General features: G+C 44.2%; 1 protein-coding gene across 13 annotated transcripts in view; it reads right to left on the bottom strand.

Annotated features, from left to right (window-relative positions):
* Window positions 1-23,875, bottom strand: part of TDP1 (tyrosyl-DNA phosphodiesterase 1) — a 90,886-nt gene that overhangs the window by 6,080 nt on the left and 60,931 nt on the right. For 6 of the 13 annotated variants that reach the window (XM_053224819.1, XM_053224818.1, XM_015074234.3 and 3 more), the window contains 3 exons: window positions 14,909-15,011; window positions 2,480-2,588; window positions 283-2,230 (listed from right to left, as the gene is read on the bottom strand). In XM_053224819.1, the coding sequence (XP_053080794.1) occupies window positions 2,109-2,230; window positions 2,480-2,588; window positions 14,909-15,011 (334 nt within the window). In that variant the 3' untranslated portion in view covers window positions 283-2,108. Of the gene's footprint in view, window positions 1-282; window positions 2,231-2,479; window positions 2,589-14,908; window positions 15,090-23,875 lie in introns of those variants that run through there. The other 7 variants (XR_008299601.1, XM_015074237.3, XM_053224822.1 and 4 more) reach the window with 4 other exon arrangements.

Raw genomic sequence — 23,875 nt, 5'->3', positions numbered from 1 at the left:
CCTGAGCTACCCAGGCACCCCTGGGGAATGCTTTTTCTACTGGAACTGAAGAAGCTCTGGGATATTTTTAAGGCTCCTTGATCTCTTTCGTTCTTGCTTTCGAAGTCCTTTGGAGATTAGGATTAAGTGGAGGAGGTGGAATTCTACCCAAGATTCTGGGCTGGGGGTGGAAAGTACATAGCCCAAGGCCAGACTAAGGGAAGTCAAGCTTAAGTCAGTCAGTCCCCACCTCTGCTAAGCTTATTCAGAATTCAGGTTTAAGGCAAAAAAAAAAAAAAAAAAAAAAAAAAGGAACATGAAGAACAGACAGGGGAGAAAAGATGAAGCCACAGCGTAAAGCCAGCAGGTGGAAGGAGAGGTCTTCACACTCATGTCCTGAGACACTGGGCAATTCAGGGACTGCCGTGCACAGGCCTTAGGCTCTTTTCATCATCAGCTCACCAAGGGGAAGGAGAGAAAATGAACACTGATCCACCATTATGGGCCAGGAACTGACCTGGATATTTTAAATAACAGCAACAATAGCTAACGTTTATGAACTGCTAACTCTGTACTAGATACGGTGTTAGGTGCTTGACAGATAAGATAGCATCTTGGTTACTCTTTTCAACAACTCTCTGAAGTAGACACTCTTATTTTTCCATTTTATCGATAGAGACACTAAGGCCTAGAGGAAGCAAACAACTGCCCAAGGTCACTTAATAAGTTGCACAGCTGGCAACACAGAAACACAGCCTGGTTCTCTAGCAGTAGTTTTCATTTGCGTGTGCAGGGGGTGGGGGTGGGGGTACAGATTTTCTGGAATTGTGACAAAACCGATATAATCTTGCTAGTGAAAAATGAAAATGCATGAATATACAACAAATTTAGAGGATTTAACAGATTTAGAGAATTCAAACAAACACAGCTTAGAAAAAAGGAAAAAGAAAAGCCTTCTGAAATTTACTATCAACACAACTGTTTATAGCTGTAAGTCACCCGCCAGAGGCAGCCGGCACACTAACAGCAGGAGACAGTACAAACTGGGTCAGATGTGTCAGTACAATCTAAGAAACAGGTCCATTGGCAGGGGCAGGTTTGGTGTGGTTACCATGAAAAAGCCAGAAAGGGTGAGTGAGGGTGGGGCAGTATCTAGAACCCAGCGAGCACCGTCCAGGGAAGAAAGGGACCCACTGTGCTAGGCTGACTCTGTTAGGGAATTAGAGATTTTGAATCTTAATGGCGTGAGGTCATTAAAACTTTCCAATCAAGAACAAAGATTTTCCCGTTCAGATTCAGCATTCACTCAAAAACGGTCGACTGGGGTCTGGCTCTCTGCGTAGGCACCTACGTTCCAGGAGAAATACGCTGGTTGTAATAGGACCTTTCGCCATTTTAAATTAACAAGCACATCCTGATTATACATCCGCTCTATGTGAGTCTAGTAAGTGTGAACTCGCTTCAAAGACAGACATTCTGGGCCCGAGGAAAGTGGCCCTGCAGCCTGTGGGGCTGGGTCAGAACCGGATGCCATTCATGCCAGCCAGCATGCCTCCAAAAACACCACGAACCTGAACCAACATTCCAATGACCTTCTATGACGGAAAATACTTGGTCACTGCCTTTAAGAAAGTCACAGCCTTGGGCAGCCAGGGCATCTCCCTTTTAAGAGGATGGGAGGTATCTGTGAAGTCAAAATTATTTTCATCAAATATTAAGCCATTATTTATTTTCACTTTTTCACGAGTGTACAGATGCTTTGTTACATCATATCACAACAGAGCAGTTATGAGAATTTAACTATCTTTCATTAACCCAGCTAGTAAAGAGGTTTGCAAAAATTGTAGATAATGCCATTTTCCTCACTTTCTTTTTTTTGGGGGGGGAGGGGAAATTTTATATATATGTGTGTGTATATATATATAATTAGGTCTATTACTATTACTTTAAAACTAACCAAAATTCTTGGTTTTAATTTCTAATATAGTAAACATCAAGAGATCTAAAAACCCATGTAAATAAAAGCTCTTTGTGGTCCTTAATAATAAGAGTGCAGAGGGATCCTGGGGACCAACCATTTCAAGACCTACAGCTCTTGCGGCCCCAGACAGGGCAGCAAAGGGGCCTCCTCAAACCTGCGTTTCCAAAGTTTTCCATGAGCCAACCTCCCACTGGGAGACCAACAGTTTTCTCCTCGGCACTGTTTCTTTTGGTGTAAAACACGGACACTTTCCCTTCACCTGTGTCCTACCTTTTTTTTTTTTTTTTTTTAATTTTTTTTTTCAACATTTATTTATTTTTGGGACAGAGAGAGACAGAGCATGAACGGGGGAGGGGCAGAGAGAGAGGGAGACACAGAATCGGAAACAGGCTCCAGGCTCTGAGCCATCAGCCCAGAGCCTGACGCGGGGCTCGAACTCACGGACCGCGAGATCGTGACCTGGCTGAAGTCGGACGCTTAACCGACTGTGCCACCCAGGCGCCCCAACCTGTGTCCTACCTTTACTTCCATACAGTTCTGGAGGAAGATCATATGGCACAGGAAAGGAGGATGTTGGCTCCTTACTCCCTGAGAAGAATTTCTGTTTTACTCTGAAGCTGTCCAGGCCCTGCAGACACACAGAAGGAATCTATGATTGCACCGTATTTGCTGAAAAAGACAGATCTCATGCAGCAATTATATCTTGATGGTACTCACAACAAAATTCAAATTATTTCAGAGCTATTTTTGATGTTTCATAGGTCAGATATATTCACGACTCCCCTAAATTAATCTTTCTGAAAATAAAAGGCTCACTAAATTGAGTTTTTAATTTAAAAACTAAATTATAACCAGGTTCACAGAAGTTTAATAGAGAAAAGAGAGAGAAAAACAATTTTGGATATTGTAGCCTATTTCTACTGACTGCTATGTACAGTTTGAAGGAGTGTGTAGAAGATGCTGCATATAAATACCTCAAAATACTTTCAATATTGCTATAGTAACAGGCTGCTCACTCTGGTGTAAGAATAAAAGTTGCCTTCATGTATAACGAAAGTGTTCCAATATAATATGATAGGAATATGAAAACAAAAACTCTTCAAGACTCACCAAAATGGAAGGTTTATGCCAAGAACCCCAGAATAGGGTATTATTTTTGGATCTTATCAGGGGACAAGTTAACGTGCTGTACTTAGGCTGATGTTTCTAACCACCACTGCCTTCCAGCACAGGGCCTGTGCAGCAGGGCAGGCGCTCAATACGTTAGACTCATTCTCCTCTTGCCTCCACACATTATCATCCTCCTCTGGTTTCCTTTATGGATTATCCTGGCACCTTGCTTGCAAGGCAGTCTGTCTGTCTGTCTCTCGTCCCTTCTGTCCACACAACCAATCAGGTACCTACCATCCATAATCTAAATACCCACATATTCAACAGGGTTAATGTCTTTGGAACCCATACAAAGAACTCGAATAGTTCTTAGTCTTGGTGATCACATAACTTAGTAGGGGAGGCTGCTCATGGGCACAGAGTAGGACACGGTAAGAGTCGGGAGTTACGCTAACTGGGGCTTCAGGCAACCTGAGCTCTAACATTGCTCTGGCATTTACTGAGCTGTGAGAACGGCTGATATTTGCATTTGTTCGTTCAACACATTTTTTTTAAGTGTTATTTAGAGAAAGTGAGAAAGTGCGCACACTCGAGTGCACATGAGCAGGGGAGAGAGAGGCTGAGGGAGGGGGGACAGAGAGAGAATCCCAAGCAGGCTCCACGCTGAGTGCAGAGCCCGACGCAGGCCTTGGTCCCATGTACTGTGAGATCATGACCTGAGCCAAAGTCAAGAGTCAGATGCTTAACGGACTGAGCCACCCAGGGGCCCCTCGACACAGTATTTCTTGAGTGCCTCCTCTGTGTCAGGCATCAGTGCCAGGCACTGAGGGCTTACGAGTTAAAGATGCCACTGTCCCCGTCTTCATGGGGGTACACAGTCTAGTGGGGAGGCATCAAACATACGCATTTATCAAAGTAAAGTAACTACAATTTGTGATGAGCACTGTGAGGAAAAACAGAGGACTACTGGGAGAGAACAGGAGATTTGTTTTAGACTTGGGGGAAGGAAATGATCAACAAAAGTCTCCCTAAAAAAGTGAGATTTTAATCAGGATCTGGAAGAGGAGTAGGGTTAGGAGAGGTGAGAGTGGAAAGAATATTCCAGGCAGAAGGAATAGCTTCTGAAAAGTCGCAGAGGCAGCAAAGAGTTTGCATGTTCCAGGAGCTAAAAACAACGGTCAGTGGTACACCTGACCACTTACTTACTTGGGCTCAATTTTCTCATTTGTAAAATCTGAATAAAGCATCTGGATGTCATCATGGTAAAATGTCTTTCATGTCAACACCCAGTCTTGGTGCGCAGCTGGTGTTCAAGCAACGCTGAACTGCAAAATTAGGATAGAGGTACCTTGCTTGCTGACTCTACAGGCTTTTGCAGAGAGAAAATCAATGCCTAAGTGCTCTGTACCCACGAAGGCCTATAGAAAGGTAAGTGCAATGAAGAAAGGTCCAGAATGATGAAGGTGGAGACTATTAACACAGTGAAAGGCAGTAAGTGATAGCCTGCTGAACTCTAGACAGAAAAGGAAGAAATGCCTTTTGCCAGTAGTAGGATAAGGAAAGGCTTTGTAGCAAAGATTACAGCTGGGCCTTGAGAAATTGGTCTAATTTTGATAAACAAAGAGATGGCAAGAAAGAACATCAAGGGAGACCGGCATAACTCAAGGCAGAGCTGGAAAAGCATACCACAGCCACGTGAGGGGGATGGGGAGTGAATAACCTAATGCACAGGGAGAAAACTGAGGAACATTGGAGAGAACCAGATTCGTCAATGTTTTGAACAGGAAGCAGTATGGACATCTGTGGCTCGTACTTATTTAACTGGGCCCAACCCCATGCCACGGTGACTCAGGATATCCGGGCATGTGGGCCAAGTCTGAGCCATTGGCGGGGAGACCATCCTTCTGTTGGGGAGCTCATTTGGTAAGATGGGAGCCTTAAGCTGCTGGGGGCTCTCATGTATTTCAAAATTAACTCTGATAATATGGCCCCAAACCCCTGGATTCAGCTGTGCCTGAAGCAACGGACTCACTCTCTGTGTTTGCCTTTTTTCTTACACTGTTTTAGTTGATTATCTGTCACTTACAAACCAAAGCATCACAGGACCCCAGTTAAAGAGCGTGGTCCTTACTCTAACATACAGTGAGGAGCTGCAGGGTTTTGAACTGTGAAGTTCCAATATAAATGCAGCCGAGCACAGATGAGAACAGACCCAACTGGGAACTGTGAGAGCCAGAAGACTGAGAGCGGCTGCTACGCCACCGGGAGATGGATTAGTGCACGGTAATGTGGATACAAATATCAAGCATCGTAACAAAAGCTGAGACACAAACGAGGGGAGTTCGGGAGAGTGAGGTCAGTGGAAAGAGAAGGAAATGGATTTGAAAGAGACTGAAGGAAAACCCAATAAAAAATCAGGGACATACGAGGGCAGAGGAGGAAGCAGGCCGGGAGACCAAGGACACTTGGAAAGGGACACTGCAGCCTGCCCCTCACCCACACTTCCACCCTGCAGAGGGCTGCTGGGCCATCTGCACAACAGTCACACTGGCATCCCTCTTCACAGCTTACCTTCAACAAGTTCTGGACCTTAATCTATTCTTCCGCATTATCACTTACTTGCTGTGTGACTCTAGGTAAATTACTTAACCTTTCTGGGCATGAGTTTCCTCAGCAATTAAATGGTATGTTGAGAGTAAGTCAGTTATTCAGAACAGCGACTGGCACATGGATATAAATTAGTATAGGAAGTATATTCAGGGTGCTCTTGTGATGAAATTACTCCTATTTTACAGGGGAGGAAGTACATTTGGAGGTTAAATAGTCGCCCAAGGCCATTCATCTATTAAGTCGTAAGGCTAGAAATCAAACCCTGACTTACTGATTCTTAGTCTTCTGTTCTTCAACTAAGCAAACAAATGGTCTCACATTCCCCACCAGGAGCCACAACAAAAGAATTCCTTGAAAATTTACGAGGTTATATTAAAGCAGGCCAAATCAGGATGCACCAAATTCTGGAAACCCTGGTTCTTGACATTTTTGAAAAGAGGCCAGAGTTTGGGAAATGAGGTCAATTTAATGACTATGAAGTACTTTACGTGGAGTTTTACATAAAACAACTTCCCTCTTCTCTGGCTCCTGGTCTATTTCTGTCATTTTCAAACAAATCATGGCAAAGCACTGAGAATCTTTATGGTCTGGCCCAGATCTGATGCCCCAACAGGTTTTGGCACATGCTTCCATCCGTGGTGTCTTACTTCACATAGAAGAAGCTTTGAGCCATCCATGTCTGACAGGAAGCGATATGTTTTTTTCCTGAATGCCATTTCTGATCCAAATTCTAGGGTATTACAGGGGGAAAAAAAAAAAAAGAAGTACCACTTTTCCCTTCAATCTGGATGTCAAATAATTTGAGGCTGTCTTCTAATTATCATTATTTATATATCAGAGTGATATCACTTGGCGTTTTATAAAACAGAGGAAGGCACCCTCTCAGGCACAGATACTTGAAAGACACTTAAGACAATATATTTATAAAACACCAGGTGAGAGGGTGGACATCTATCACACTGGAGAAATTACTGGCTTTTGCCTTCAGCTCCGGGAGGAAAAGAACTGTTACCACCATGACGGATTAGGTTTAGAGGCTTACTCAATCACAGAGAACAAGAAACACGCTCAAATTTCATCTAGAGATGTCGTTTACTTTTTAGCTGCATCCAACTAGCATCCTCAAACAGTAAAACCCTATACAAGGCATCAAGTTTTCCTGGGTAAAAGAGCAAGAACAGTGAACCTTCTAGAAGGTTCTTAATCAAAGATGGACTAATTGACCAGGAAGCGAGTTACAGGAAGGTAGCTGTCTTGTCCTTCCTATAACGCAGTGTATGACCAAGTGCAAGTGTTTCCAGGTGGGAGCTTAGAAAAGTCTTCACGGAGGACAGTGAACCCAACAGGCCCGAGAAGGGTGGGGTTTTGACAAGCAAAGGGCTACGTCCCTGTGGTGGGGTGCAGTACAGAAGGAGGAAAGGAAGAGCATCCCGTCACCATGGGTATGATGTCAAGATGTGGATTCACTGCATTCACCTCTGCCTTCCACCTTCCGCTGAACTGCTTGGGCTACATGCTGACACGGCTACTGCTGACTGCCAGGCACTGTTTCAACAGGTTACGGGCAATTAGCTCTCGATTCTCAAACGATGCTACAAGTCCGTTACTGCACTGTCCCCACTTCACACGGAGGAAAAGGAGGCCTATGGAAGTAACAGGTCCAAAGCCTAACAGTTGGCAAGGAGAACTCCAACTCCACTGTCACTCTGGCTCCTCTAACACCGTGTGCTCCTAGAGAGTTCCTCTGCTTGATCCTTGAGATTTCTCCAACCTGTTCTTCTTTGCTCTCTTTCCACATTATTTCAGTTTCTAATGGAGGCAAACAGTGGCGCGGGATCAGTCAACTAGTAAGTGGCAGTGTGCCACCAGTGCCACAGCTTACCTCACCCATCCGCCAACAAGCACTCACGGGTGCCCGGAGCCCTGGGTGTGTGGGAGGGAGGGGGGAAGGGGAGAGAACGGAGGCCGGGAGGCATGCTGCTCCAGGTGACAGGGGGCCGTGGTGTCACACAAAGGATTCTGGATGTCGTCTCGTGGGCCAAGAGGAGACACTGCAGATTTAACGTCAGAGGAACACAGACCCCGGCAGGGGCACAAGGAGCTTCAGAAGTGAAGCCGTAGCCAAGATAGGGAGCAAGGGGACAGACGGAATCAGTCCAGAGAAGACGACAAGGACCTGTAGCAGCAGGTGGCAAAACTCTTGCTAGGGCAGAAGGGACAGGCTGTGGCAACCGGGCAAGGACAGGAGAGGAGGAGAAGAATGCCAGAATGGGGCTTTACTGGCTCAGTGGGAGAACACAAAAGCTTAGGAAAAAACTCCACCTGAAACGGTGTTGACCAGCTGTGGCCCCTTGGGAAACCCTTAGTCCCAGCCTCAACAGACAGCAGGTGGGCAGAAGCGGTGTGGGAGGGGAGGAAGCTAAGAAGGTGGCTCCTGTGCATTTCATTAGTTCTTCCAGCCAGGCCACAGTCCCAGGAGAGCAAATACTTGTGGCATTTACCAATTCTGGCAACAAAAAGACAATAAAATAGTTTAACCAGAACAGAAAAGAGAGACTTGAAGACAAAGTTCCTGTGGATTTGACTGAAGCATTTTTGACTCTGATGACAGAAAAGAACCTGCCATCTTGGGGGCAAATGAATCTAGGGCTCAGGAGGGGCCGGGGTGCCCCTCAGCGCTAAGGCAAGTGCAGGAAAGCTCAGGCTACCTTTGTCTGGAGGAAACCAACTTGGATATTGATCTGGGGTTCTCAGATGGTCATGCACATTATTTGCAGAGATCAGGAGCAGCTTGCTGCAGTCACAAAGTGTCAGGCAGGTTCAAGCCCAGGACGAGTCAGCGCCTGACAAAGTAGGTGCTTAATAAACACCAAAATGTATGAAGTCCGTAACAGAAAACTTGGATCTCCTGGATGTACTCAAGGATGCCTTAAGATCTGGAATACAGCTGCCAATCTTGGAAATTATCGGATCTTTCCTATATTCTAATTTTCTTGCACCTAAATGAATTAGTCTAATAGTTAAATACATTTAAAGGGACAACCCCCCCTGCCAAATTATATACTTGATAAGTTAATATTAGATCCAAAAGAACAGTCTTTAACCACCTACTGTGTAACAACAATAGCTGAGTGCTAGGTACACAGTCAAATGTACCCTTGACATTAATCCCTAAAGCTCCTGAAAGTGTTCACAAAGGAAAAGCTGTCGACTACCTGGCTCTAATGGCAAGTTAGGTTCATCCTGAAATGATGTGTTTACGAACTCATTCATTTAAAAGCAGAAAAAAAAAATGTGAACAAATCAATGTTTGGTTACCAGAGACTTAGCTTTCAGATCAAGCCCAAAGATTTCAAATAGCACCTTTATTTTGATGAATGAAAAATGGTGGCTCTCCATCCACTACTTTGAGGCCACAGAAAATGTCCCTTCACTCAGCCAATGACTAGTTCCTGAGTGACAGGTCCTTATTTTGTGGGAAAGTGCAGAGCTGAGGTTCCTTCTAGGTGACTGCCTCAGCAGTGTCTGAGACCCTTCATTCTGTACCCAAAACTTGCCTGTTTGCAATGCTAACCTCAAGGCAGTATTCTGGAACACAAGGATCAGGATGCCCTACTAAACAAGGACAAAAGTGGCAACTCCAGTTGCTGATAACTCAGAGACGTGGGTGTTTTGGACGTGGAGCTCTGCCTAAGAAGCACAAAGATGGGCTGACCTCAAGAAACCGGATTCTGGATGATGTCCAGTTAGAGAAATGATTACAGAACTGGGTATTAAGTCTATTTGGCAAACTTGTAACGGAAAACATTAAAAGGCAGGTCCTGCTAGTACTAAAGAGGGAAACATAAGGCCTCATTTTACAACAACCTGCATTCTCATCAGGAGCCATTTTGACATTAATGGCTACAGAAATTTTGAGAACATTTATTAAATATATAGGCATCGGCATTTGTAAGTACCGCAAGGGACTCTTAAGTGTATGTATGCACATGAGCTTTAATTAGGTGAGTGATTCTACGGTGCGTATTACTTATGAACATATCTGAACACCTATGACACACAACAGCCACTGTGCTAAATTATGTGGTTTCCGGAGCTACTGACTTCCATGTTTGTTCTCCTCACAGAAAGGACAGTGTGCCCTCCAGGAACTTAAAGGAAGTGACATCAACTAACAGATGCGCCAAGCTCTATGAGAAAGCGGCTCAGAGTCTAGTCAAGGAGACACTCAAGTAAACAGTAACACGGGGGATATGTGATGAGCCAAGGTTCTAGAAAGCTGGGGGGCACCTGGGGTGGAAACTGCGGAGGCAAGGGGTATGGGGGGTATAGGGGTGCTGTTCCTGACACAGATTAAGGCTGGTGAATGAGGACATGGTGATTATCAGGTGTCTACTTGACTAGGCCACTGGATACCAGACGACCAGTTAAACATCACTCTGGGTGTCTCTGCGGGTGTTTCTACATGAGATTGACATCTGAATCAGTGGACTGAATAAAGAAGACTGCCCCCCCACCCCGCAGTGTGAGGGGGCATCGTCCAATGTGTTGAGTGCCTGAGTAAACAAAAAGGTCACGGAAGGGCGAATTCGCTCTGTTGGCTGGGACACAGGTCTTCCGAACTCAGTCTGGGATCGAAAGCATTAGCTCTCCTGACCCTCAGGCTTCCACACTCAGACTGAACCATATCAACAGCTCTCCTGGGTCTCTGGCTGGCAGATGGCGGAGGCTGGGCCTTCTTAGTCTTCAAAATCATGTGAACTAATCCCTCACAATTCATCTCTTTCTATATGTATCTACACATCCTTTCGGGTCTGTTTCTCCGGAGAACCCTAACACAGACTGGCTCGACCCATAACGGAAACTCGTAGTTCCACATGGCTGGAACATGAAGGGCCAGAGACGAGAGAAGTGGTCAGGCCCGAGTAGTCAGGAGTCAGGGCCTGAAGAGAAAAGTAGACCATGCTAAGGAATCTGGCTTCTATCTTACAAGATTTGAAGGTAGGTGACACAATCTGATGTGTGGTCTACAAAGACATTCTGGCAGCCGGGTGGAGAGCAGCTTGGAAGCAGCCTTGGGAAGGATGATGGGAGGGTACTATGGCAGGAACTGACAGTCTCTGGTCACGGTAGCAGCAGGAATGCCAGAAGTGACCCATTATCAAGCAGCATTAAGGAAGTTAAGTAGCATTAAGCACTAAGCTTGGGTGTAAAAGAGGAGTCAGAAATGACTGCACACTTTGAGCTAGGATGATGGGGTGAGGGTAATAGTAATCATTAATCAATTGTTTTAATAATGTAGCTTAAGTGATCAAGAGGATTTGAGGAGATCTACAAGGCCCTTATTATTCTCAGGCATCTTTTGAATAATATAAATTATCATGATTGGAGGTGTATTTTATAAGCTTCAAATTCTCTGAGAAATGGCCTGATGAGATCACTAATGCTGCTTAAAAAACTGGCAGCTTTCTATTGTCTGTATGGGACAAAGTACAATTCCAGTGGGTCCTGCCTGCCAGTCTCCTTCCAAACAGGAGTCCAACCTCAAGGCCTTGGCCCACATCCCAGCCCCTTCCCAGGCACACGGAATGGCCTGCTGCTTCTCGAACATAACATGCACTGCTCTTTCTGGCTAGAAGCATCCTCTCTCCTGACGGCAGGCCAAGCTCATACTCACTTTTCAAGACCCAGGTCAAATATGATCTTAAAGAAGCCTTCCCCGGGGCCCCCAGGTCTTTTCTCAGAGTCTTTGTATTCTGAACCCCACACACTATAGCTGTCGTCATGTACTATAATAACTTGTCTGCTTCCTGAAATTCTCCAGGAGCTTTCATGAGAATGAAGACTCCATCTTGTTCCTCCCTCCTATCCCCAGGGCTACTGAACTGCAGGCATGGGGAGCTGGTGGAGCTGAACCAAGTGACTGAATGGTCCTTCCAGGCAGCCAGAATGTTCAGTTATGAGCCTGGGATACATTCTGAGGAGGGGGCCGTGGAGTTGTACCAGACAGTCTCTCTTTCAGAAGCTGAGTGTCTCGTTCTGTGTTCGAATTACCCCAGCAAAATGACAAATCACCTCATGGCAGAGATCTCTGGGTTACCCTCAGAGTCAAAACCGTATATGTTAATTCTGTGAAGGCCAAGCAAAGGTCCACTGGCTTTCCAGAAACTTCACATACCGGTAAGTGACATAGATGCTGTGATAGAGTAGCTTAAGGACAAAGGCTCCTATGCTGCAAAATCCCGACACGGTTTTATGCAGACTGATAAAACACACATCAACTCACTTCCGGGGGAAACCCTCTGGCAGTAGCTATCTCTGGGGTGGCTTCCTAACTCACAACATCTGCCCTTCTCTGGAAACAGGCCCACTATTGGGACAGGGTCAGGACAGTAGAGAAGCATGAAAGGCAGACCTAAACTCGAGCTATCTGTACATGCGGAACGGCTGGCAAATGAGTGGAGAAGCCACAGGGGAGGAGTCACCAAGGGCAGCGACCCAGACAGGCAGCATACTGCAGGCGTCCCTGGTGCTGGACCGGCTCCACCCTCCCAAGTCTCCGCTGGGCCACCGATTCCATGACCTTCCCCTTCACATCTTTTCAGGAAACTGCCCCCTTCTGTGGGCTTGTGTAAGCTCAAGCTGGATGCTGTCAAGAGCAAAGAAAAAGACCCAAATAACCACATTCAGCCCTTTGGGTTCTGCTCACTCAGGCCAGTTACTTCTCTCACAGGTCATAGCACCTAGGCCACACATGGACATTTCTCAACAGAAGTGCCTTTTTAAAATGCCCTTATAGCTCAACTTGACCAGGAAGCTCCTTGGGAGGGTGAGGTCAAGCACTTCTGTGCACTGTCCACACGCCTCATTTTGGCACCTTGCCCAAATAATTTATGGTTCAGTGAAGGACACAGACAATACACCCAGAAACGTCTGATGACAAGATAGGGACAGTCTGGGGTCCTTACTAGTGTTATGTAAGAAGCCTGCTATAAAGCACTGTACTAGGATCTGTATCTCCAGACAAGCCAAGGAACTCGGATTGCTGGATAAAACCCTATCTTTTTAGTCACTACATTAATTATATGGTCACCCTGCTTGGGGCCTCACTCTTGAATCTGTCGGCCTAGCATAGTAGGGGTGGAATCCATTTTTTTCTATTGTTGCCTGATAGTCTTTGTAAATAACTGAATCTATTCTACCTAAGATGTGCTATAATGGGGGCTCTTTCTTATTCCAACAGTATAGAAGAAAGAATCTAATTTGGGGATTCTAAATGACTGTGCCCAGTTTTTCCTCTATTAGCTGGGTCTAATGTACAGTCAGAAACTGAATCAGAAGTAAAATTAGAAGCTTAGAAGGGTCTAGAGGACCTAAAGCACAATATACTTCTTTCCCACTACCATTTTCATGATGAGGAATTGAGTCAGAATAGTTAGAAACAACTACAATTTTCCAAATGCGGACAACAAAAGCCAAACAAAAGGGACCTGGAACTTATTCCATTGCTTAAATTATTACTGGGAGATAATCTTGGCCTTAGTTCAAAGCTACAGTCACTAAGTCACACCAAATTACTGCCTATTATCACTCTAGTGTTGTGAATTTACTACTTCCTGTGATAATGCTGAAACATCACAGGAGGGATCAGTGAGAGACTGTGGTTTGAGGGCTGGAATCCGGACAGCTGTGGAACCCTTGGGAAGTCACATCCTTGTCTACAGGAAAAGGGGAACCATCTGCCTCCAGGGATACGGAGGGGAGTCTTCAGTTGTAAGCACTGTCAGGATCTGCTCTGACTCTGTAGGAAAGCAACAAGATGTGCTAGAATCTTATATTACCCTCTGGAGAGGCCTATTTGACAGTCTTGTAGCAAAACCCCTCTGAGCTGGAGAAGAAAAGGATGGATAAAGACTGACGAAGGAGGAGAGAGGGAGAAAAGAACTTCACTACAGCGGGGAGGGGATAGTGAGGACACTTGGGCAGGGTGGAGTGGGGATGCTTGTTCTCTGGCATGCCGTGTCACACAGATCTGGATTGAAGCCTGAGAACAAGCAGGCAGTGCTCCTTCACTGAATCTTCTGGTCTAGTCACGTGGTTTACGATGGCGCTGCATCATATGTATGTTTATCGTAAGCTCAAGTATAGCAGGTGCCGAGAAAAGAAAACAAGCATTGGCCATCTTGTCATGTGGGCAGTTCCGACTGCATTCCACCAAGTATGTGAGGGGTGAGACGGTGGTCTTGGGGTCTGTATGCCCCTTAGAGTGAGAAGGTCTCTCTGGGCCAAAGGTGATTTTAATATTTAGAAATCAGGGCCCGTGCGACCAGTTCTGACGTGAAAACCAGCCACCTGTCTGGTGTTCAGCTGCAGAAAGAGAGCTGTTCCAAGCTGGGAGATAAGCTGGCTGTGCCGGACACCTTGAGAGAGTCACAGCTTCCAACACGGTGTGTTTCCAGGGGGCTTACCAGTTAGTCTGATTGCACAGGTCCTGTGACCCCCTGAATTCCTACTCGAGTAGCTGTTGTGAGCCTCCTAGCCTCCCGACTCGGGCTCTTGACACTCCCCTAACCTGGGATACCCTGCCTGCTCCTCTCCCTAAGTATCCGTCAACCTTCCTCAAGCCTTCTAGCTTCCAAAGACCTCCTCCAAAGGAACGTCTTGTTCTTGGCTGAGTCATCCCTTTGGTGACCTGTCACTACCGCCTTGTAACACATCTTCACGTTATGGTTCGCAATATTTAAATATTGTGATTAACTGGGGCGCCTGGATGGCTCAGTTGGTTAGGCGACCGATTTCGGCTCAGGTCATGATCTCACAGTTTGTGAATTCGAGCCCCATGTCGGGCTCTGTGCTGACAGCTCAGAGCCTGGAGCCTGCTTCGGATTCTGTGCCTTCCCCTTTCTCTACCCCTCCCCTGCTCATGCTGTGTGTCTCTTGGCCTCTCAATAACAAATAAACATTTTTAAAAAGTTTAAAAATAAAATACATACATACATACATACTGTGATTAACTTTACCCAAACCAATTACCCTCAGTCTCTCACCAGGTACACTCCACGAGAGCAGCAATCCTGCTGCACCCAGAACAGTGAATGCTAAATGTATCTGTCAGCACAGGCTTAGGTTAGAACCCCGGCCTCAGGTCACCGGGACCAAAGGAAGAGAACATACACACCCGACCTGTTCCACATGCGACCACTCAGGCAGTTTCAAGAGTGAACTTACAAATGCTGATGGCAAGAAAAGGACCCCAAGCTCATAGGAACGGATCATCAGCTGGGCACCATTCTTCTCTAATGCTCCCCAGGCGGCCTTGGACAGATTCGCGCTGCAGGGACAAGGACACAGAAAGGGCTGACTCGATAAGGTATTTCAGTGCAGGTCAAACTTTCGCAGCTGCAAGACCCTGGTCAAAAACACAGATAGCTGCAATCACATTCACTCAGTATTTGGCAGAATAATGCGTTTTTTAAAAATGGAATGTTAAATCCTGCCGTGCTATAATCCCCAAGATGTATCTAACAATTTGGGATAGCTTCATCCTCATCTGCATTTTCCCCCGGGGACAGCTATTAAAATGATCAGCCTTTCTTAGATTAGTTTTTCCCCCTGTCCAAAGGCCTTTCTTTCCATGACTCTGGTGTAGCCAGGGTGCCTGACTGTGTTACATAACAAAGTAGCATGTAAGAAAAAATCACGTCAATATAATCTTACATAACATCTTACGCTTCACACTCCTTTTTTCTGCCTTTAGTTTGGGGCAGGAAGTGCTCATTTCTACTTTCAATCTAAAGAAAACAACTGAGGGTACATGATTGGCATCTGTATCCACATAGTAATGGTGTGTTCAGAATCACGTTTTATACGGGCAGAGAGTGGTGGGTATGCCTAAAATCACAGGATGCAGCGGAAGTGAGCCTTGGACGTGACCAGAGAGAAGGTGCCAAGATGCCATCAGGATGCTCGGAACAGACCTCAGCTCTGCAGCATCTTCCCTAGAAACATGCTCTCCTGCACCAAACCAGGCCAAGGACTCTCACTTACCACTCACTGTAAACCCATCATCAACAGGTTCTTCCTCAACAAGCCTCACCCAAATTCTACTTTGTTTTAAGAATATGGAATATTCTCAGCTATTCAGACCCTTAGAGCCTGACTTCATGGAAAACAGAATTATTTCAAGATTCATTCACTGGGCATCAAGTATTCTTCTAAAGCAAGCCATAATAGGAAATCAGAGAGTCAAAGAGAAACAGTTACCAAGTAAGGTGAAAAGTGTCATCTCTGTTGAAGGTCCTACGGGAACAGAGGACTACGGAAATCAGAGCTAAGAAAACCGTTAAAACAATTAAGCTAACAAAGTATATGGACAGACATCCCCACCTTCTTTAATGGACCATACTGAGAACAAGAAACTATACTTTGATGCTCAAGGGCCACTATCATGAATACCATGGTCTATGATGGATCATAAAGATGGAAAATGCAGGGGTCATAGGACCCTAGGAAAATGGTTTACTTTCCAAGTCCAAGATGATAGCTTGCTTTTAGGTCTCTCGCCCATTAGTAAGACACGGTGACCTCCTGGGCAAAGCCACAGGTCTAATGGCACAACCAACTAGTGAGTGTGAAGTAGAAGCAGTCTCCTTTGGAATACCTCCCCCACTTTCTATGTTAGTGCCTGACTGCTCCCTTGACTTGTAGCATCCAACCATCACAGGCCAGAGGTACTTTCTAGCAGGCCGGTTTTCATTCTTTACTAGTCACATTTTCTTCTTGAGGGCTTATTCCAAGGTAAAGATCAATGGAGGGGCTCAGTTGCTTAAATGGCCAAATTCGGGTCAGATCATGATCTCACAGTTTGTGAGTTCAAGCCCCTCGTCAAGCTCTGTGCTGAGCCTGGAGCCTGCTTCAGATTCTGTGTCTCGCTCTCTCTGCCCCTCCTCTGGTCATGCTCTGCCTCTCTCTCAAAAACAAAGAAAAACAAAAAAGGTCAAAGGAGACTATAAAGATCCCTCTTCAGATGGTTTCTTCCAATCCCTCCTTTGTATTTAGCTTCTAATAGAATTCTAAGCATCCGGAACCTTAAACTATATCCTTTATAATTGGACTGAAAGTCACTTGTAAGCTGTTGAGGTGATAAATCAATATTCCTTGAAAGAACATCTCTAATGATTTTTTTTTTCTTTTAAATATCTAAATACACTCTGGATCACTGGTACCCAGGGCAGCCAGGACAAGGGGTATTTTTCCCAAACTCTAACCCTGCCTGCAGTGTGTGTGGTGTAGACAGGTACCTCTAAGTGTCCAGCAGAAACCCAGGTATCTTGTGGGTGTTACAGAGACACCACGAGGTTGCCTATGACAAACTCTTTTGTTTCCAAAACTCCAAAAGAGTTATAACTTTTCTCTTCCATTCAGGATCTATGCCCACAGCAAGTCTTGGCTTCTTGCTGTGGCCACTGCCATTACTCAAGTTCATTTCTACCTTGTTCTCTGTCCTTGTTCTTTCAGTTTTCTTCTGACTCCTACTGGATGGAGCTGCCCTCTCCCTTGCCAATGCTCAGGTTTATTTTGTTGTTGCTGGCGGTCAAATGATGCTTCATCAAAGAGGGTTGGGTTTTTCATTTACTTATATTCTTGAGGGTATGGAAGGATTCTGAAAGTTGAGGATTCTAGAGGACAGCCAAAGTTGTACTGCCCAACAGAAACTTTGCCCAAGCTGCTAAGTAAAGGTGAATCAAACTGGCTTCTGGGGGACAGGTGGGTGGCAGTCACAGTTCAACCAGAGAAGCAGAACCACTAGAGAGTGTACAAAATACATATAATTTACAGAAATTTGACTTAAGTAATTGCAGGAGCTTTTAAAGCAGTCTCTAAAGGCCATCTTTGCCCTGATGCTGGAGTTTGAAGTCTGTAGGGCTGACAGAAGTCAGGGAAGGATGGATACACAGGAAGGATGGATACACAAGCTAGAACCACAGGCAAGGAGCTAAAGCCACGAGTAGAGACTAAAACCATGCCTATTCATGTTGCCTCTGGCACTGGGGGTGTAGGTGTCCTGCAGAAGCTGGGCCCTTCACCACGGAGCTAAACACACCAGGTGAGACCCAGGAGTTAGAGAAGCTGAAGCAGGATCCTGCAGAGGGTGCAGAAGTCACAAGTCCTGCCGCTGCTTCTTGCCAACAGAGTGAGCTGGCTCAAAGGGACAACGTGTGGGTTATAAAAAGGGCTGCTACTTCCCATCTGCCCTCCAAATCTCCAACAACAATCTCATCTGGGGTCCACCCCAACCAGAAACATACGTGGGAATTCTGGAAAAAAGAACTTCAGCCTAAGCTGAACAGACACATTGCAAACCCACGACAGGATTTGCTGCCGAGTCCCCAACTAAGTTACTCAATGGTCAGTTATTCAACTCGGCAATTTATAGACCCCTTAATGACAGAGCCCATCTGGCAGATGACCCTGCCACAGCTCATAGAACATGCCTGCTAATTAGGGACCTGATCTCAGTCCCTAATATGGAAATTTTGCCCACCACTTAAACCTTTAAGAGTATGTTTAAACTGACTGACAATGTGTAACAAAGTTCCTAAAGGAAAGCTCAGGAAAGCATCGGATTCCACCCAAGATGCATGGAGAAGGCAGGCAGGCCAATGTTGAGAAAAGATCCGGGGACCCCCAATCAGGAGAGATTTCTGTCCGGCTTCCCCACTACCAGCAACATGCCAAGGCGCTCTTCTTCCCAGACATTCATTTCTTGTCTCTAGAATGAGGGGGTTTTGGTCCATGAGGCCATAATCCCTTCCTGGACAACAGTCTACAATGACTAGACATGTTCACATCTAACTAGACAGCTGCCCTCCCCCTATGTATTCCAGCCAGAAAGAATCCATGATTTTCACTGGGAGTTCACTGCTGGGAGCCTTATCTCCATGTTCAGGGGAACATGCTGGGGAAACAGCCATGCAACAACGGAGAAGGGAGCAATGAAGGTGACCTCTGAGACAATCTTTAAAAGCTTAAAATTTGGTATCTCCAGTAGTATCATCTGCCACCTCCAAGCCTGGCCTCCCCACCTCCCCACCTCCAAGCATTTGGTTTGAGCGGCTCATTGAGTTTACTTTCGAGATTCAGAACTTTACTTATATATTTTTCATTTTTACTTGAAGTACTGTTGACATATCAATTTTGAGTAGACAACAGTGATTTGACAATTACATACATTACAAAATGCTCACTACAAGAAGTAGGAGTTCAGATTTTGTTAGAAGGTGTACAAAAACGTAAGGATGACTGTTATGGGAACATGTGTCCACTGAAAACATTTCTTTCATCATTAGCCCTCAATCTAGGCAGCAGCTGCAAAGAGTGCAGACAAAGCTAGCAGACTGAGCTTTTAGCAAGACATCTTAGACGACCAGGGCTGGGGGATGGGATACTTTCACAGACAGATGCAAAAAACAGAATGTTGGCAGCAGATATAAGAGGAGATGTGGACAGAAAGGCTGTGTGACAAGGAGAGAAAATCACAAACTCTAGCTAATGGTGCTGTCACTCCTGTCCTAAAACTCCGCAGGCAGTATGCATGTCCCCCCACCCCACCCCGGTTACCTTCTGTTTTGCATTTGTATTGCATTTTTTTCTTGTACTGCCCTTGGGCTCTGTTGCTTTCTATGTACTGAAAGAAAGTTTCACGAGTGATGTGGGAAGATACTCACTGTGAAGATTCAAGCTGTATATAGATATACATAAGGAAATAAGGTTTAATTTTGATCGACTTGGTCACATTTCCTTCTAAAAAGTCTTTCCAATTTAGACTGTCACCAACAATGTAGAAGACACTCTTTTCTTAGATCCTTGAGAACACTGGATGGGTATCCATGAAAATTTTTGCTAAATAATAGGCAAAACAGATCTCATTTCAATCTGATTTTGGATTACTAGTGGTGGTATTTTTAACCATATTTATTGGACATCTAGGTTTAATTCTATGAAGTGACCATTTTAAAATTATGTTACTTGTCTTTTTTATTAGTATACAGGTATGCATTAGTTTCCTATAGCTGCCCTGCCATAAATTTAGTGACCGAAAAACAGCACAAATTTACTATCTTATACTTGTGGAGATTACAAGTCTGAAATGGGATGTGCTGGACTAAAATCAGGGCACTGGCAGGGTTGTATTTCTTCTGGAGGCTCTAGGGAAGAATTCATTTCCTCGTTTTTTCCAGTTCTTAGAGGCCACCTACATTCTGTGTCTGCAATTCCTCCACCCTCAAAGGCCAACAAGGTCAGTGGTCATACTGCCTTCACTCTGGACTTCTCCCTCTTCTGCACTGGGGCGCCTCTGTGATTACACTAAGCCCTTTCAGGTCACCTCCCACATGATAAGGTGAGTTGATTAGCAAACTTAATTCCATCTGCTACATTCACAGGGTCTGGGAATTAGGGCATCTTTGAGGAGCCATTACTTTGCCTCCCAGGGCTTTTCATGTATTATAACTATGCTGCAAATGTTCTCCCAGTTTGTTAAAGTTATTTATGAAAATTCTTTATATTTCAGAAGATCTTGCTTGCTTTTTTTCCCTTTTTGAGGAGGAGTTATCCAAGTTGGAATTTTTTCCTTTACATCTTCTGAGGATGAGGTCTTGTGTAGAAAACCTCATCCATCCTCAAAGGGTGTCTTCTGATGAAATCAATTTCTAAAATATTTTTGAAGTCCAAAAGCCCATCAATTTTTTAATGGCCAAGTGCATTTTTTGTGCCAACTACTAAATCTTTGCCTACTACAATGGCATGAGAATATCCTCCAGTTTTCACAGCATAGTTTTAGCTTTCTTACTTAGGTCTATCATCTATCTGTAATTAATCTGTTTATGGCCTAAGTTAGGCCATGGCTTGATTATTCTGCATCAATATCCAAATGCCTTACCACCATTTACTGAAAACAACAACCTTCCTCCAGGTGCCTTTATCAAAAGTCTCTGATTACATCTATTTCTGGAGTCTATTCCATTGATAAGAATATCTAGTCTTATATTAACACCAGTCTTATTCCCATTTTATGCCAAATCAAATACTGTAGGTATGCTTCTTTAAAACCATCCTGGCTATTTTAGATCCTTTGTATATATGTGTAAGTTATATGTGTAAGTTTTTTTTTCTTTTTAGTGTTTATTTTTGAGACGGGGGGTGGGGGGAGTGCAAGCAGGGGAGGAGAGGAAAGAGAGGGAGACACAGAATCTGAAGCAGGCTCCAGGCTCTGAGCTGTCCTCAGACAGGGCTCGAACTCACCGACCGTGAGATCATGACCTGAGCTGAAGTCGGACGCTTAACTGACTGAACCACCCAGTTGCCCCAATATACATGTAAATTTTGTATCAGCTTGTTCTTCTCTAAAATTCTTCTGCCACTTCTAAACACCTTGCATATTCAAATTTTAGAATCAGCTTGTTGATTTTTTACAAAAACTCTGCTGGGATTTTGATCAGGATTGTAATGAAATCTATCAAAGAAGCTGGGAGCAACTGATGTCAATATGGACTTTTAATCCATGAACAGGTTATATCTCCATACATTTAAATTCTTATTTATTATTTATTTTTGTTGGAAAGTTTTTTTTAATATATGAAATTTATTGTCAAATTGGTTTCCATACAACACCCAGTGCTCATCCCAAAAGATGCCCTCTTCAATGCCCATCACCTACCCTTCCCTCCCTCCCACCCCCCCCCCACCCCCCGCCATCAACCCTCAGTTTGTTCTCAGTTTTTAAGAGTCTCTTATGCTTTGGCTCTCTCCCACTCTAACCTCATTTTTTTTCCCCCTTCCCCTCCCCCATGGGTTTCTGTTAAGTTTCTCAGGATCCACATAAAAGTGAAAACATATGGTATCTGTCTTTCTCTGTATGGCTTATTTCACTTAGCATAACACTCTCCAGTTCCATCCACGTTGCTACAAAGGGCCATATTTCATTCTTTCTCATTGCTATGTAGTACTCCATTGTGTATATAAACCACAATTTCTTTATCCATTCATCAGTTGATGGATATTTAGGCTTTTTTCACAATTTGGCTATTGTTGAGAGTGCTGCTATAAACATTGGGGTACAAGTGCCCCTATGCATCAGTACTCCTGTATCCCTTGGGTAAATTCCTAGCAGTGTTACTGCTGGGTCATAGGGTAGGTCTATTTTTAATTTTTTGAGGAACCTGCACAGTATTTTCCAGAGTGGCTGCACCAGTTTGCATTCCCACCAACAGTGCAAGAGGGTTCCCGTTTCTCCACATCCTCTCCAGCATCTGTAGTCTCCTGATTTGTTCATTTTGGCCACTCTGACTGGCGTGAGGTGATATCTGAGTGTAGTTTTGATTTGTATTTCCCTGATGAGGAGTGATGTTGAGCATCTTTTCATGTGCCTGTTGGCCATCCGGATGTCTTCTTTAGAGAAGTCTCTATTCATGTTTTCTGCCCATTTCTTCACTGGATTGTTTTTTGGGTGTGGAGTTTGGTGAGCTCTTTATAGATTTTGGATACTAGCCCTTTGTCTGATATGTCATTTGCAAATATCTTTTCCCATTCCATTGGTTGCCTTTTAGTTTTGTTGGTTGTTTCCTTTGCTGTGCAGAAGCTTTTTATCTTCATGAGGTCCCAATAGTTCATTTTTGCTTTTAATTCCCTTGCCTTTGGGGATGTGTCAAGTCAGAAATTGCTACGGCTGAGATCAGAGAGGTCTTTTCCTGCTTTCTCCTCTAGGGTTTTGATGGTTTCCTGTCTCACATTCAGGCCCTTTATCCATTTTGAGTTTATTTTTGTGAATGGTGTAAGAAAGTGGTCTAGTTTCATTCTTCTGTATGTTGCTGTCCAGTTCTCCCAGCACCATTTGTTAAAGAGACTGTTTTTTTTCCATTGGATATTCTTTCCTGCTTTGTCAAAGATGAGTTGGCCATACTTTTGTGGGTCTAGTTCTGGGGTTTCTATTCTATTCCATTGGTCTATGTGTCTGTTTTTGTGCCAATACCATGCTGTCTGGATGATTATAGCTTTGTAGTAGAGGCTAACGTCTGGGATTGTGATGCCTCCTGCTTTGGTCTTCTTCAAAATTAGTTTGGCTATTCGGGGCCTTTTGTGGTTCCATATGAATTTTAGGATTGCTTGTTCTAGCTTCAAGAAGAATGCTGGTGCAATTTTGATTGGGATTGCATTGAATGTGTAGATAGCTTTGAGTAGTATTGACATTTTAACAATATTTATTCTTCCAACCCATGAGCACAGAATGTTTTTCCATTTCTTTATATCTTCTTCAATTTCCTTCATAAGCTTTCCATACTTTTCAGCATACAGATCTTGTACATCTTTGGTTAGATTTATTCCTAGGTATTTTATGCTTCTTGGTGCAATTGTGAATGGGATCAGTTTCTCTATTTGTCTTTCTGTTCCTTCATTATTCGTGTATAAGTATGCAACTGATTTCTGTACATTGATTTTGTATCCTGCGACTTCGCTGAATTCATGTATCAGTTCTAGCAGACTTTTGGTGGAGTCTATCGGGTTCTCCATGTATAATATCATGTCATCTGCAAAAAGGGAAAGCTTGACTTCATCTTTGCCAATTTTGATGCCTTTGATTTCCTTTTGTTGTCTGATGGCTGACGTTAGCACTTCCAACACTATGTTAAACAACAACGGTGAGAGTGGGCATCCCTGTCGTGTTCCTGATCTCAGGGGGAAAGCTCTCAGTTTTTCCCCATTGAGGATGATATTAGCTGTGGGCTTTTCATAGATGGCTTTTATGATGTTTAAGTATGTTCCTTCTATCCTGACTTTCTCGAGGGTTTTTATTAAGAAATGACGCTGAATTTTGTCAAATGCTTTTTCTGCATCCATTGACAGGATCATATGGTTCTTATCTTTTCTTTATTAATGTGATGTATCACGTTGATTGATTTGTGAATGTTGAACCAGCCCTGCATCCCAGGAATGATTCCCACTTGATCATGGTGAATAATTCTTTTTATAAGCTGTTGAATTCGATTTGCTAGTATCTTATTGAGAATTTTTGCATCCATATTCATCAGGGATATTGGCCTGTAGTTCTTTTTACTGAGTCTCTGTCTCAGTAAAAATTTGTTTAGGAATCAAAGTAAAACTGGCTTCATAGAATGAGTCTGGAAGTTTTCCTTCCCT

The sequence above is a fragment of the Acinonyx jubatus genome, chromosome B3 (assembly GCF_027475565.1).
Source record: "Acinonyx jubatus isolate Ajub_Pintada_27869175 chromosome B3, VMU_Ajub_asm_v1.0, whole genome shotgun sequence".
Taxonomy (NCBI): Eukaryota; Metazoa; Chordata; class Mammalia; order Carnivora; family Felidae; genus Acinonyx; species Acinonyx jubatus.
The sequence above is the reverse complement of the archived record's forward strand: the minus strand, read 5'-3'. Positions and strand labels throughout refer to the sequence as shown.